This window comes from Erpetoichthys calabaricus, chromosome 17, assembly GCF_900747795.2.
Source record: "Erpetoichthys calabaricus chromosome 17, fErpCal1.3, whole genome shotgun sequence".
Classification (NCBI taxonomy): domain Eukaryota; kingdom Metazoa; phylum Chordata; class Cladistia; order Polypteriformes; family Polypteridae; genus Erpetoichthys; species Erpetoichthys calabaricus.
The window spans coordinates 20,473,595-20,490,424 of NC_041410.2; the positions used below are offsets into that span (position 1 = coordinate 20,473,595).

The 16,830-nt window shown below is 42.0% G+C and overlaps 1 protein-coding gene across 2 annotated transcripts in view; it reads right to left on the reverse strand.

Annotated features, from left to right (window-relative positions):
- Positions 1 to 5,978: 5,978 nt before the first annotated feature.
- The window catches only part of myo1ea (myosin IEa), a 150,997-nt gene continuing 140,145 nt past the window's right edge, over positions 5,979 to 16,830 (reverse strand). The window contains exons 27-29 of one of the 2 annotated variants that reach the window (XM_028823813.2): positions 11,259 to 11,294; positions 9,973 to 10,142; positions 5,979 to 7,241 (exon numbers count right to left, since the gene is read on the reverse strand). In XM_028823813.2, coding sequence (XP_028679646.1) covers positions 7,165 to 7,241; positions 9,973 to 10,142; positions 11,259 to 11,294 — 283 coding nt within the window. In that variant the 3' untranslated portion in view covers positions 5,979 to 7,164. The remainder of the gene's footprint in view (positions 7,242 to 9,972; positions 10,143 to 11,258; positions 11,295 to 16,830) is intronic. The other variant, XM_028823814.2, reaches the window with a different exon arrangement.

Here is a 16,830-nt window from a genome sequence, read left to right on the forward strand (position 1 = left end):
TGTATGTGTACAGGTGCCATGACATAACTAGTAGCTAATTCAGACTTTGCTCTCAGGCTGTGCCAGTTACTCCTGCTCCTTTTTTGTCTTCAGTGCATCAGTCGGTTTTGAAAACGCTAAAGACCAAATTTTGAGCGGATGAGGGATGAAGACTCTGTTGTAAACGGGGGACACTGAGTGAATGTTTCAAAAGGAAAAACAAGAAAGGGTAATAGAGAATGGAAGGAGAAGAAATAAAAGTATATGGTCAAATAACATAAAGCAACGCAGTGTTAAAGTTCAGTAGGTGCATTTTCTAAAAAATCATATTTCACAGGTTTAAAAGGCTTTCACTGAATGTGTTTTACTTATTAAAATTAAAAAATAACGACTAACTTTTTTTTGTCAAGAAGAGTGGAATGTCATTTTACCTGGACAGCAATTCCCTGAGATTCTGGAGGACAACTTTCAGAGTTCTTGTTTTAAACAGGGGCAACAAACGACGTCAGCTTTGGGGTTTGCTTTGAACGACTCGGGTAGAATTTGAAAAAGTGTCTCGATTGTTTCATGTTTCTTTAAAAAAAAAAAAAAAAAAAATTTTTTTGGGTTCTGAATTCCCCATCACAAAACCTATTTTAGCTGTCATTTCTTTTGTATTGTTTTCACTCTAAACAATATTTTATTGTAATGATGCTTTGTTTTAATTTTGATTTCAGAATACTGAAATCCCTTTTCTTTAAGTTTAAAAAAAAAAAAAAAATGCTTGCTTTAAACAGGATCATTGGTTCGTGTGGAGACCTTAAATTTGTGTGTGTCTTGCCGTGTCCGCAGTCAGGATGCACACAATTCCCAGATTTTCTCTGGAAAGGGGACAACAGAGCCAAGAATTGATATTTGGGTTCAGAAGGAATGGCCAGCTAGCAAAGAAAGTTGCATCTTGGTGCCAAAAAGAGCATCAGCCCAGCTTGGTGGATCTAGATGAAGTGCTCCTACCATCACTTCATATTTAGTTTGCTACAATGAAGCAGTCTGTCAAAGTCCCATCAAGCGATGGAGCCGGTTTAAATTATTTCTGACAAATGTTTGCGGGTTTGTCTCCGGCTAAATTTAAGGAGGGTAGTTTTTACTGAGCCTGAAAGTAGAACACCGATTTTTAAATGCAGAACTAGATGGTTTGATAAACGAAGGAGATAAAAGGGGTGTGTGTGTGTGTCCCGACTGCAGATCCAGTCAAACGCTCCCGACGCGCACCCCTATGATGAGGAAGATGTTTGGACAGATCTGTCTCTCAATTAAAAGTAAACACAATCTGTCTTCACAGCTCGTTTTACTTTTGAAAGGGACATATGTTCATTTGAGGTGTCATAGGGGTGTGCGTTGGGAGCGGGACCCCCACAGGAGCAGAGGATGTCTGGGGGAGGGGAGAGCGAGACAAAGCAATCGGCCAAAAAGGACAGGTGCTGTACAGGCTTTTAAATATAGGAAGTGCTGTGTGAGAAGCGCATCATGTGACACAGCAAGTGCTCAAGTACTGTACATCTAAGTGTGTGTGCTGTACACTGATGTTCTGTTAGTACAGAATCTTCTTGTATGTCTGTTAAGTGTGCAGCAGCGAGGACAAATTCCTAATGCATAATGGGGGTCAATACATTTCAAAGTGGGGGGTGGTGGTAGCGAGTGTGTTTTTTACCAGTGGAAAGTGCCAGAATAGTAGAGAATTTCAAAATGGGTGACGGGCTGTAGGCTTGGGCATTGATAGCTGATTGCATGGGCAGAACAATCGCTTTGCTCCACAACTCAACCCTTCTGTATGGCATTTGTTGTATTAAATGAAAACCGGGGTATGCTGAGCCATTTGTGAACTCCTTTAGAGGAATGTTCTGTCAGTGGTGGGGCTCTTGTGGACTTTAAACTTTAAATAAAGTTTTCAAAACAGTAAATAAACTGTTGTGGACTGCCAGGAGCCCTGCTCCGATGGGACACCACATGGATGAATGACCAGGGGAGAGAGTTGTTCTGGGCATGTGCGTGCTAGAGGGCAGCCCCCTGGGTTGCTGTGGCATGGCAGATTCCCACAGGGCATGCTGGGTGTTGGAGTTTTCTGCAGTGCTGTTGGGTTCTGTGGATGCCACCAGGGGGAGTTACAGAAGCTGCAGGGCTTTCACCACCCCTGGGAGAAACTCCAGTCACTCCTCACTAATGAGCCGCCTGGCGCACTCCCAGGCGCAGCATCAAGGGGGCCGCCTGCCTTCATGTCAGGAGGGAGAGAGAGACGAAGGTTACTGCTGGAAGTGGAGGATCGAGAAGGGCAAAGAAAGTGCTGTGTGCTGTACTACTTCTACTGTGCTGCTTGTGGGAACGGTTGGGAAAGGTTTCCATTTTTATTTATGTGTGGTTTGCTGCAACTTGTGCCTGGTTTGGGGTGGCTGGTGCGCCCCCTACAGGTCACAGCACAGTCCTTTTTCTTTATTCCTTACCTGGGTGCTGTGACTCAAGCGGCTGTTCATTTTTACTGTCCTGAACTTGTCAAAGAAAAACGGCTCCCTTAGCCAGACTAAACCTCGCACTAAGCATTTCCCCCTGGCAGTGGTGTGACTCAGAAGTATCTTCTCAGTATTGAATTGTTTTATTAATATTTGCTTTTCTTTTGGTGATATTCATGTGACAACTTTGAATGTTACCACAGTGTTGGTCGTTGGTGTTTGTCTGCGTGGCTCTGCTGCTGTTATGGTGGTGATCCTCTCTTTGGGTCCCAGTGTGGCACAGTTTCATGTTTAGGTCTTCAGATTAAAGTTGATATAATAGATCTACTTTCACACCCCCCTTTCGTCAGTGGGTTATCGCCCCCAAGCTTTGGTTTTTTGCTGATTGTCCACATTTTCCATTCTTGATGTACCTTTACCTTTTGAAGGTATTGGACTGTCTGTGGCTGCTGTTCTTGCACAGACTCCTTTCTCTGCAGCTCCCTTTGGTGCCTTCAGTTAATGTTAACATCTCCAATCCATGAAATTTTCTGCACATTTCTCTAACCCTATAAAAGCACCCACCCAGCTGTTCCCATAAGTGTTCATGTGTCTGTCCTGTTTGATGTTAACAGTGTAGCCCATTCTCCATCAGGTAAAATGTCTCTCCTCTCCTCCACTGTCCAACATCTGTTTTCCAATGACTGACTGTCCCTGCTTTCCTCCACAGTGTGTTCTTGTCCATTAGCCTGGTCTTTAATGGAAAACCGACTTTCAGGTTTCTGTTAACTCCCAGCAGGGTTGCTTACACTTTCTATATTGGCCTTCTCTGAATTGTGTGGACACAGCTGTGGGCATCTTCAGGGGCTGCGCACTGAAAGTGGACGAGCGGAAGGAGCAGAGTGTCTGTCTTGCTAAGTAGGCTAATAAAAAGCCAGGGAATTGTAACTCCCTTTTTGAGTAATTAAAGTATTGTTGTAAAGCAAGTGGGCAGCAACTTAATGCTCCACCATCTTTCAAAATTTGATTCCATGCACAGGCACACAGAGCCATGACCTTATCTAGGCTGCAGGGAGCTTTGATGTATTTAATTTTTTCTTTCCTCCTTCAACGTCCTTCACTGATGAACCAAGTGAATGCACTTAAGAGTAATGAACAGTTGGACCAGGGCGGAGTGGTGGCTTTGAGGTTAGTGATTTGCACTGGTAATCCTATAAATGCCAAAAGTGACTCTACTTCATTAGCCCCTTGAGCAAGACCCTTAATCTGCAACTGCTCTGTATTGGGTATGACGTTAATCTGCATCCAACCCTGCATGTAGGCCCTCCAACCTCCAGGGAAAAACCAGCACTCCAATTCCAATGGAATTGACACTCCAGCCATCATAAAAAAACCTCACACTGTTCCATTCCAGGGGTGGCACGGTGGGTAGCGCTGCTGCCTTGCAGTAAGGAAACCTGGGCTCACTTACCGGGTCCTCCCTGCGTGAAGTTTGCATGTTCTCCCCGTGTCTTTGTGGGTGTCCTCCCACAGTCCAAAGACATGCAGTAGGTGCATTGGCGCTCCTAAATTCTCCCTAGTGTGTGCCCTGTGGTGGGGCTGGTGCTCTGCCCGGAGTTTGTTCCTGCCTTGCACCATGTTGGCTAGAATTGGCACCCCCACTCTGTGACCCTGTTAGGATAGAGCAAGTTGGATAATGAGTGACAGTTCCATTCCATCCGAACTAGTGTGGTGCTGAGGTGTCACCATGTCACATGGCTGCACCCGGGTCCATGCACCTCCTCGCTCAGGGCCTACAGTATCAGCACCATATCACATGTGCACGTTCCCTCTGTACTCCGCTCTTGTTCACTTGTGTGCTTGTGTTCATTCTGCTTGTAACAAATGGCCCAGTTAAGATGGCTCAGAGGTGAACTTTCTGTTTCCCCACATGCAGTGTTTGGGTACCGTTATCCACACCTAAGCATGTGCCCAGTGAGTGTGTATTAAGTAGAATGACCTCCTTTCGCTCTTAAAGCAGCCTCGCTTCTTCATGGCATGGATTCCACAAGATGTTGTAAACATTCCTTTAAGATTCTGGTCCACGTTGACAATGCTGCAGATTTGTCAGCTGCACATTAATGCTCTCAACCTCCTGTTCCAATGGTGTTCTAATGGAAAGACCCCTAAAGACCTCATCCTTTTCTTGAAACAGGTTTGAGTTGACCTTGTGACATATCATGGTGGAAGTAGCTTTCTGTTCTTGGCAGACAGTAGTGGAAGCTGACGTGGTCTCCTGCTGTTGTAGCCCATCTGCCTCCCCGTTTGACACATTGTTCATTCTCAGATGTTTTTCTGCCCCCCACAGTTGTATACGGTGGTCACCTGAGTTACTGTACCTGTTAGCTCTCGTTATTCTCTTCTACTCCCAGCAGTCACAGAGATACTCAAACCAGCCCATTAGGCACCAACAATCATGTCACGGTCAAAGTAACATAAGAGTTCACATTTTTTCCCCATTCTAGTGTTTCATGTGAACATTAACTGAAGCTCCAGACCTGTAGCTGCAGGGTTTTTGTGTGTCATGCTGCTGCTGCCACACAATTGGCTGATTAGATAATCACATGGACAAGCATGAGGTGTTTATTGCCATGCTGTTTGGTCGGAGAAGTTTTAGAATTTAAATGATGCTGATTTTTGAAGGTAGTCCTACACAACCCATTAAAACATTTAGTGGCCAGGAGGGTCTTTTCATGGAGGCGCTGCTCTTCTGATCCCTGCAGTGCTTATGAAATTAGTGGCAGAGAGTCCATCTTAGGCCAGTAGCAGCCGCTTCCAGTGGTGTGCCAGTGCCACTTTCCAGCTTGTGGGGCATTTACTGCTGCTTTCTACAGAGCCAAACAAATTAAAACTAAAAGCTCTCACATCACCCCACTCCTTGACAGCAGTGGGCCACACGTCCACAAGCCAGTCGTGTATTTGACATAAACTCCTCTTCAACCAACTGTGCAGGAGCAGCGGGGCAGCGTTGTGGGCTAATGTGACGTTTTCCCCTCAGCGCTTTGTCAATATGATTGTGTAGTTTTTAAATAAATAAAGGACCCAAATCTGCACAGAACCCGCCGAGGACGCACAGATATGGGGCTTCACGGTCTGTCCAGTCAAACTAACCTGCAAGACTACAGGGTGGAGGGTGGGCTTCACAGAGAGAACGACCTGTCATGACTAAGACCAGGTACCATCTTGAACCTGAGCCTTACCCCCATGCCACCCAGATGACAATCTACCTGAAATTACAGGAACAAAATGCATTGCCTTTATAAAAGACCCCCCCCCCCCCCCAAGTACAAACCTTCATATAAAACCCAACCTGGTGGGCCTTCCTCTGCGCTGCTTGTAAAAGGTCTGCTCAGCACTCCGTATCCAAATCAGGTCCACGATTAGATAAACTTCTGTATGGCAACTCTTGGTTCCTTGTCAAAATCGCTCAGTTTAAGAGTTTATTTCTGATAAGAACGCCAGCCGCTCTTGCTGAACAAAGCACCATGACTGCACATGTAATTGTTCAAAAAGCTGCTATACAAGTACCAGGTTTATTTAAAGCAATATATCATACAACAAAAAAAAATATAAAGTAGAGTGCAACACGGCAGGTTCACACAGCGACGGCTACTAAACCTGCTACATCCACACGTATGGACCAGCCATATCAACATCGTCCGAGGGCCGCAACTCCAGACACTTTATGAGCGCCTGCTGCCTTAATTCTATTGGATGGCAGCTGCTTCTTCAAGGGTGGGGAGTGCGCTATACAAGGGAACTTCAACTAGCCTAACCAAATTATTTAATGAAAACAGAAACACAAAACAAACTTTCATCCCAGTATTTCAGATTACAGCAAAGTGCCAAAGTGTCAACTTGGAACAACAGATAGGCAGCAGTTTGAAGTGCTAAAATAAAACAATAAATACAAAAGAACACGGTTTAAGACCCTAAAAGCTTTGGTTTCTGTTCTGCTACTGTGAACAAGCATTCCCCTCTAGTGTAACAGAATAAAGAACAATAATACTATAAAATTAACATAAAACGATTCCTTAGGATTCAAAGATCCAGCCGAGTGTGTCATGTCGGATTTTGGGACCACGCCACATTAGGAATAGTTGGGTGGTCAGCATGGCGGTTGCTGGGTGTGTTATCAGGACATTTCAGAGGTTCCAAGCTGTTACCTGCAGACACGTCCAAAATGTCACTCCGTGAGCGGAGACCCCTGTGAATGGGTTATCAGTTGGAGGACCGCATTACTCATACTGGCCAGAATGACGGCAAACCATTAAACTCCAGCCGCACTGGCAAATAGCAATAAATGGTGTGAACTGTAGCAGCAACTTTCTGAAGGAAAAGGAAACGGCAGATGATCATTACATTAAGATTAGAAGGCCCCTCTTCTCAATAAATTAAGGCACCTGTCTAAATAACAATCTCCCTGCATTATATGAACTTTGTAAGAACTGGGTGGAAGAAATAAAACCTGCCATAAATATAATAAATAGTTTGTTCAGTGCTTCACAATTGTCGTGTGACTTTCACAAGTACGAGTGGAAAAGACTTCGGCTCTGTCCACTATGCCACAGTCTGCCAAGCCTGCGATGGGACAGGGGTCACGACCCTTCAACTGTCCAATTCCTCCTTGGCTTATCGTCTGAAGTTCCTTCATTTGGAGTTGATGCAGCAGCAAGAAGGCCATTTAGATCTTCGTGACATAGTTGTTAGGAAATAAACCTTGTTTTCCACGCAGCCTTCCTGTCCACCATCCAGAGGCATCTGAAGACAAAAAAGAAAGGAAAGAAAGACGTTTGGTTTGTTTGTTTTGTATTCCTATCAGAACTTTCAAACAGCTGGTCAAGCTACTTTACTTCTTTAAGGGTCCACTGAGGAAATTACCAATGGCATTTATCCACCCCTTAGACTTCATGCCTGGTTAATCTAAGCGTTCTGGTGGGGCAGGAGCAGCCCACACTCACCCCTGGGGCACCTGACGTGACCCGGCCAGAACACACACAAGGCAAAGCAAATCTCTGAGGTGGCATTGCTGCCCTGAAGCTAATCAGTCTTCACTCTTGTATCAGAAATGGAAAAATCCAACATCTTCTGTCTGCTTGTGCCTTCACTGTTACACTTTCTGTTGTTCACTGTTCTCTTGTGAGGAAAGTATAATGTTTTATTTGTTTATAATCTTGCTGCCAAAGAAAATATTGGCAGTACGGGAGGGACTGGCATGACTACTGCATGGTTCTTGTTTCATGAAGCTTTGTTATTAACATGTTTGCCTACTTGACATCAGCATGACACGGTTGATGGGACTTCTCATTCCCACAACTCCATAAAGCTTATTTATGACAACTGACCTTTTATGTAACTCGTATGCTTGATTTACCTCATTTTTTACTTGAATTTACAGTCATATGAAAAAGTTTGGGAACCCCTCTTAATTCTTTGGATGTTTGTTTCTCATTGGCTGAGCTTTCAAAGTAGCAACTTCCTTTTAATATATGACATGCCTTATGGAAACAGTAGGATTTCAGCAATGACATTAAGTTTATTGGATTAACAGAAAATATACAATATGCATCATAACAAAATTAGACAGGTACATAAATTTGGGCACCTCAACAGAGATATGACATCAATACTTAGTTGAGCCTCCTTTTGTAAATCTAACACCTCTAGACGTTGTCCTCCTATAGCCTTTGATGAGTGTTTGGATTCTGGATGGAGGTATTGTTGACCATTCTTCCATACAAAATCTCTCCAGTTCAGTTCAATTTGATGGCTGCTGAGCATGGACAGCCTGCTTCAAATCATCCCATAGATTTTTTGATGATATTCAAGTCAGGGGACTGTGATGGCCATTTCAGAACATTGTACTTCTCCCTCTGCATGAATGCCTTTGCAGATTTCCAACTGTGTTTTGGGTCATTGTCTTGTTGGAATATCCAACCCCTGTGTAACTTCAACTTTGTGACTGATGCTTGAACATTATCCTGAAGAATCTGTTGATATCGGGTTGAATTTATCCGACCCTCGACTTTAACAAGGGCCCCAGTCCCTGAACTAGCCACACAGCCCCACAGCATGATGAAACCTCCACCAAATTTGACAGGAGGTAGCAGGTGTTTTTCTTGGAATGCGGTGTTCTTCTTCCGCCATGCAAAGTGCTTTTTGTTCTGACCAAATAACTCAATTTGTGTCTTATCAAATGAATCTGGCTTGTCTAAATGAGCATTGGCATACAACAAGGGACTCTGTGTGTGGCGTGAGTGCAGAAAGGGCTTCTTTCTCATCACCCTGCCATACAGATGTTCTTTGTGCAAATTGCGCTGAATTGTAGAATGATGTACAGATACACCATCTGCAGCAAGATGTTCTTGCAGGTCTTTGGAGATGATCTGTGGGTTGTCTGTAACCATTCTCACAATCCTGCTCATATGCCGCTCCTGTATTTTTCTTGGCCTGCCAGACCTGCTGGGTTTAACAGCAACTGTGCATGTGGCCTTCCATTTCCTGATTCCATTCCTTACAGTTGAAACTGACAGTTTAAACCTCTGAGATAGCTTTTTGTAGCCTTCCCCTAAACCAGGAAACTGAACAATTTTTGTTTTCAGATATTCTGAGAGTTGCTTTGAGGATCCCATGCTGTCACTCTTCAGAGGAGAGTCAAAGGGAAGCACAACTTGCAATTGACCACCTTAAATACCTTTATATCTCATGGTTGGACACACCTGTCTATGAAGTTCAAGGCTTAACGAGCTCATCCAACCAATTTGGTATTGCAAGTCATCAGCATTGAGCAGTGACAGGCATTCAAATCAGCACAATGACAAGGGTACCTACATTTTTGCACAGCCAGTTTTTCACATTTGATTTAATTTCATACAACTAAATACTGCTTCACTAAAAATCTTTGTTCAGAAAACACCCCAACACTCAGATGTTCCTAGGAAATGAAAGACAGACCACTGTTATCTTTTTTGTTGAAAGTACAGCAAATTATTATGCAGGCTGAGAGGGGTTCCCAAACGTTTTCATATGACTGTAAGTTTACATGAGGAGGATAACAGATGACATTGTGTGCCAAGGCCACTTCACTCTAAGGACCTTGGCCGTGTGTTCAGCTTGCTTTGTTCAGTCTTCTGTGAGCAGAGCTGGAGGACGGTGGCTGACGTGGCTCAAACAGACCCTAATTTAAAGTAAGACCTTCACAAAGTCTGGTGTTGCTGCAACAACTGGGCGGGTAGCATGCATGCTTGGCTCCCACTGGTTCCTCTAATACTATTTATTAATCTACTATACCTTTATACCTCTATTCACCTACACTTCCTAGACATTATTCCATATTGCAGCCTTGTAAAAAGTCAATAAGGAGATGCATGACAGTAGTGTGATGGGACAGACTTCACAACAAAAGAGAATTTATGTTTGGATGTTATGCAGCCATAAAGATTCAGTTATGGACTGGGGTGGGTGGCATGAAGCAGCTAAAAAATGGACTCACCTTCTCTGACAATTTCAATAACGTCATCAGCATTGAAACTGAGCTCATCCGTGTCCTGGGCGTCATAAGCATACAGCGCCTTGCACTGGGGCATCTGAGGCTTGGGTTTGGGAGCAGGTTTGGGTCTCCCACCTCCAGGAGGAGGCCGGTTGGTCATCTGCCTCTGAATGCTAAGTGGTGGAGGAGACAGAGAGAGGGGAGACTGTGAGGAAGGAGAGAAACAAACCAATAAATTCACAGGCGCGTGCAGATCTAGAGCCCAAAGTGACCCCCGGCTGCAGGGCAGTGACGATGAGCTCTGATCAGACCTCGGCAGGCATTTTCTAATGTGATTTGTTAGACAATCTCTTGTTGTTTAGTATAATTAACACCAAGTCATCCTGCTGGGAGTCAGGAGTTTGAAATGCACGCTTTGTCGCTCCTTTTCATTGTGTCAGTCAGTAAGGTGCGCACTGATTTCACATTTGGAGGTCGGTTTTGTTTCGTTTATCATCCCTTTATGAGAAGCCTCATGTGCACATGGTGACATTTTAATAAACAAAAGACACACATACAGTGCTGCTCTATTCTGTTATGTACAATTACAACTCAGTTTTTAATTTTCAAAAAAAATAAAAGGAAGATCAGCAGTTTTTACAATTTGTAAATAATTGCATTAGTTTTCCTGATTTGTCTAAATGTTGTCCACATACGTTCCAAATCTGCATTATTAAAGTAATTATTTGAAAATGAGCGGACGCGAGCACAAAAGAAACCAAAAGAGCAGCACTTGTATGTCATTTGTTCCCACGTCTTTGCCTGCTGTTAATGTTTTTAGAAGCAATTATGGCGGCACAGTCTAAGAAGGCAGTGTATTATTATTTCAAATGATCCAGCACAATGAAAGAAGTGATTCCTGTGTGCCCAACACTAGGATACCATTATGCTGGTTTACAAATTTCTCAGAAAAGTTAATCCCACACCAAGGAGTGTTTTTAACCAGAGAATGAAGGCAGAAACAAGGTGCTGAATTATTAAACAATATCAGGAATAAAAGGCAGGAACAACCGCTGGTGGCCACAAAGGGAACCCCAGTCTGCTTCACAATGCATTCAGCCACTTGCACGTCTCATTGTTCCTTCGAATTACCAGACCAAATCAGAGCCAGCGCCTTTCAGTGCCCCCATGGGCAGTTACAAGAAGCATAAAAGAGGACTAAAGCTCTAAGATAAGAAGCGGAACGGCACAGAATGAAATTCAAGCACAGACAGAACCTTCACCCGGCACAAGTAGTCATTGGCACTCACATTCTTTGCTTTGGTGTTGGCTGCCCAGCTCGGATGCTATAAAGGAACAGATGTAAGCAAAATAATTTCAGTTTACAATCCAGACTGAGAAAAGAATCTGTCTGTGCTAAACAGGCCCTTGTCACATACATTACAATCTGGTGCAAGATTGGGACACAAACTACTAAATGATGCTGATCTGCCCCCTGCCAAGACGTCTCGTTGTTCGCTCTGAGGGGAGTTCCCCATCTATAGCTCCTTTATGCTGTATGTACTGAATATGAAGGCAAAATGTATCTTCTAGTTACTTACGGACCTTTAGGCCATTTTTCTGGCAGAGGTTTGTTTATTCTCCTTGAAGAGTCAGACTGAGTGCACATTCATTTTTTTGGACTTGTGCCTTCATTTGAATTATTTTCTAACATACTGTATGTACATTTTCTGATCAGCTTTGAGATTGTACTCACTTGAAATCCAACAGTTTCTCACTCATCACCTGTTTTACAAAATTGAATTTTAAGCTTGTGTTGCATTCATATTTAATGTAGGATATCCTTCAGGAATTTTGTTTTATAAACTTCCTTCTGAATGAGCACGGACTTAACAAAGACTCGCACCTTTCTTATTCTGCGTGACCCTTCCTGTCCTGCAGGTTGTACAAGGCTGGTTTGACCAGATTAGGGGTGTGTGGGGTACAATGTGGAGGAAATCATTTAATTCAGAGTTTCATTATTTAAAAACACGTCAAAGGACCAACAGGGAGACTTCCCATTATGGCAGGGGTGCCCAACTCCAGTCCTGGAGGGCCACAGTGGCTGCTGGTTTTCATTCTAACTGTTTTCTTAATCAGTGACCTGTTTTGCTGCTAATTAACTTCTTTTGAATTAATTTTAAATTTACTTGTTTTTTTAAGATTTGTTCCCCTGAATTGCTTCATTTCTTTCCTTAAATGGCACCCAAACAGAAATGAAATGTGAAGTGAGTGAGCCAACAGAAGTCTAACTAAGTCAGGGCCTCAAACTCCATCCAATTTCACTCCAACCAGTTGCTTAATGAGGCACTGAGTCTTGTCGTTAATTAAACCCGTTCTTTAACTCCATGGCTTGTTGCTGCTCTCGTTGTGCAATAGCAGACATTTCAGAAATTGTGGATTTTCTCTTTTCTAAGAGCAGATCAGCATTCCTGAGACCTTCACCTTTCTTTATTTTCAGATACTGTATGATGGTCACAGTTTGCTGGTCCTGTTTTGGCTCATTTTGCATCTCGTTGTTGTTTGGCTGCTAAATAAGGAAAAAGAAACAATTGAGGGGTCTGAGTCTTTAAGAGCAAATCAAATAAAATGAATTCAAAAGAAGTTAATTAGCAGAAAAAACAGGTCACTCATTAAGAAAAGTGTTAGCCCTGTAGCCACTGTGGCCCTCCAGGACTGGAGTTGGGGACCCCTGCATTACGGTATACATGTGAGTGGTTCTGAAGTTCAGTCCTCGAGACCCCCAGAGGCAGGTTTACATCCAAGCCAATATCTTCTTTTAATTAGGCAAACTAACTTCTCAGTTTGTGTTTTTTTTTGTATCAATCCAGAAATTACACACTGGTTTATACCACAATTTTACTGAATGAAGCAAAAATGTGTCTGTTAGTTACTTAACGATTCATTTTTCGCTTTTAAACATTTTGTTTGTTTTAGTTTTCTGGTATAATATAGTTATTTATGACACCACTTACTAATAAGAGCACAAGTGGCTAACATTAAAACAGCTCTCTTTAAGCATCAGAGTTGTCGGTGCGGATGTCTGCCACGAGTTAAGCATCTAAAACAGGGCTGGGCAAAGTCAGACGTGGAGGGCCGCAGGTTTTTGATCCAAACCAGTTGCTTAATTAGAAACCAATTCTTGCCAATAATTAAATTTCATGGCTTGTTAGTGCTTTAACTCTGCCATGTCAGGTCATTCTCCTATCCTAGATTTTCTTCCCCTTTCTAAGGATATCATCCAAATGATTTGAAGCCTAAAATGGAGGAGTAATTCTCAGTCCTTCACTTGTTAATTAAACCATATAGTGCACGATAAATACACACAGATGTAAATGGAAACAAGCTAAATGGAGAACTGCTGCTTTCCTTTGTCATTTGCATCTTATTGCTAATAAGAAGCCGTTAAAAAATGAGAATACAGCTCTTTAAGAATAAAATAAGCAGTAAGGGTTCAAAATCTTAATGAGCGAGACAACTAAAATGAAGCAGAAGTGTTATTTAAGCAATGAGGGCTTCTTATTAGGCCACTGGATTAGAACAAAACCCTGCAGCCACTGCGGCCCTCCAGGAACGACTTTGCCCACCTCTGATCTAAAAGATATGGGAAAAATTAAGAAAGTTCTTAGAAATGTACATTAATACACTTTTCTTAATGTAGCAATAAGAGGAAAAAAAGAGTAGCTGACTAAACAATGTGTTCAATTTAATGAAAAAACCATTGACTGATTGAGAAATTGGTTGGAATAAAAATCTGCAGCCACAGAGACCCTCGGGACTCTAATCTGGTGGTGTGATAGCAGCGGAGTTTTCATGGGTTACCTCCTACAGTTCAGAGAGATGCTGTCAAGATTACCTGCTCGTTGTAAGTAACCCCACCGTGTGTTTCAGAGGGTCTCTGAAAGTGTGCTACATCAGAATGCGGAGAATTGACGGGAGGCCTGCACTTGTAACCGGTGCTGCCATAACAGCTTCTAGGTCCTTACCACTGTCATCTGTGTAACGGTGAGACATTTGGCACAAGATATCAAAACTAGTCACATGACCACAAAACTGTGGGGGACACCTTTATCAGCAGACATTTACACAGCTGTCTGTCCAATTGAAATTGACTATTTAATATCATGGCGAGTGGAAGATCAACACAAAGTATGGGCTCAATACGTACCACTGCTTTGTTTTTGAAATACAAGAACAAAGCAAAAACAACATACTTTTAAAGTTGAGAATATTACAAGGCTTACATAAGCTAATATAGTTGTGCATTCATTTTGGTATTATATAATTTACAGTAATGACTATATGAACTACACAAAGTGAAACTCTTCATTGATGTATAAGTTTAAACGTACAATAAATATTGCTTAATAGGTGTCCACTGTAGATTTTCTTTCTTTGGTTTTTATTGTTGTACTTGTGGCTCTGTAGCTGCCACCTACCCATGGCACAGAAATTGAGAAAGAAAAAAATCCACATACTTATTTTTGTGGCTGTTTTACGTTGCACAACATTTTGGATTATTTTAATTCTAATTATTATAAGCTATTTTTATCAGGGCCACTTACTGACAGCAGTGGTCTCGAGAGTAACACTAAATGATACAGAGATGGGCCAGCATGCCTTTCTCTTTAAAATGTCTTTCTTCCAAGTGATGATTAGAGCTGCTGCTTCACAGTCACGTCAGGGTCGAGAGCATTAGGGACTCTAAAGTGGCCTTGTGTGTGTTAATGCAGGTCCTTGTGATGGACTGACACACTTTCTAGCCTCCAATGCTGCTAATATCGACTAACCACCTTTAACAGGATTAATTACTGTGGATTTGATAATGGCTAGTTAGATGAAAAATAATAAGAAATGACAATCAGCTTGTAGGAATATCCAAAAGATGGCACTTTTACTCTCTGAAACAGAAGCGGGCATTCCTGATACTAGGGGGCTATACCAGCTGGGCTGCAGGCTTCTGCTCTGATCCATTTCTTAATTTAACGTCAGTCTTAGGGTTTACTGAGCGTATTGCTTAATCAGACAGCTTGTCCTAGCTCTGCCTGCTGTTGCAGAAATTAATAATAATAGTGTGACTTTTACTTCTCTTTGAAACTGAAGATGATGCTTCCACTGCCACCTCTTTTATTTTTATTAATCTGTCAGCTTTTTGCTTCATGTTAATTCACTTTTCTAGAATTTTAAGGTTGCTGCTGGTCCTTCTCATCAAATACAAATAAAAACAACACGGGACACGACTAGTTATAAACTCACTAGCCACCCATTCCCACTTACATGTATGGTAGTCATTTAGCAGCTGCTTGAAAGACAGTAATTCTAAACAACTAGAACAGAGAGTTCAGGAATCGAGGGACTCTAAATCCTCCACACTCATTTTTTGCAAATCTTTTCCTAGAGGAGTAAAATGTATGTTGGAATGTATTGCCGACACAGAAGAATAAGGCAGGTACAAGGGGCAAACTATCTGATTAAAGAATCGAATTAAGAAGTGCAGCCCTGCAGAGATGAGCCCAGTAACCTGTGAATCAAAGAAACACCTCAAATAGTACAAGTACCACCAACACAGACTCGGAGATCAGTTATGAGCCTGTATGCACGTTGCAAGCAGCAGCAGCATCTTATATGAAAACATTTCCAACGACTTTTCAGTGCTATCCACAAAATAAACCAACATGTTACATGAGTGCATTACCTGTATTTCTTATTTCACATGTAGTGTCACTGAAGAGCAAAAAACTGAAAGGATTTTCAAAAAGACCGCCAAGAACAATTAGTAATACTGACATTAAAGGAATACTTATTATACCTGTGGATTAGGGACAGCAGAAAATTAAAGATGTCTTTCTCTCCTTTTCATAGAAGCAATTGTGTAAACATTTTGCAGAGTGACTTAAGTGTGAAGTAAACTAAAATTAATAAACTCCGCCGATTTCTTTGAAACTCTCATTTTAGTAAACTGAAAACAGGCCGAGTTCAGCCCTTCACACAGTCAGATTTTTTTGTTCCTTGTCAATACTGTTATACTGTATGTGTACCTTACAAGGGTTTATTGTACTACTGTAGTACAGCCACGAGAGAACAGAAATGCAGGAAAGTGTAATTCCCACAGAAAAAGAAAAATCACTTTATAATAATTCAAAATTGACCTTATAAAACTAGAGCAGGTTACCATATTGTCATCTTTTAAGCAATATTCTTTTTTCATAAACAATGTTAAGATTAATGTTTCCAGATCACAAAGTATGACTGACAAAAGGCTATTTGTTTACTGCGATAATTATAAAAGTGTGTAGAGTCTGGAGGTACTGATGAGCTGAAGAATTTAAACACAGAGAGGTGGTCATTGTAAGCAACTCTCAGTAATGCATGAAAAGATGGCATACTGTAAAATAAAGCGGATAACAAACAGCTGTGCGCACTTAGAATTCTACAGAGAGTCACGGATAAGAGTAAGGCTTCAATGAATGGTACGGTCACCAAAGGAGACTTGGGCACACTGAGGTCATGACTGGGGGACTCACTCCTACTGTTACATTATCATGCATGTTATGTTCTATAGCCTAACATATACATGAGCTGCCCCAGCAGGCACTGGGCGTCTAGTGGTTAACAAGTCAAGGTTCCACTTGTGCTAAAGTATGTAGTGAAGAATTTTACCTCACTGCTTATAAATAAGCATTTGTCTAAGTACCGTGGCTGTAGTCTACATATTGTACATTAAACTACTCTACTGGAGCTGGACAAAATTCACTAACCCAAAAAAATGTAAACTACTTATCAGATTACTTTACAGTAACTTTAAAAACAAACAGTTTAAAAGCTTAAGAAATCTAATTATGG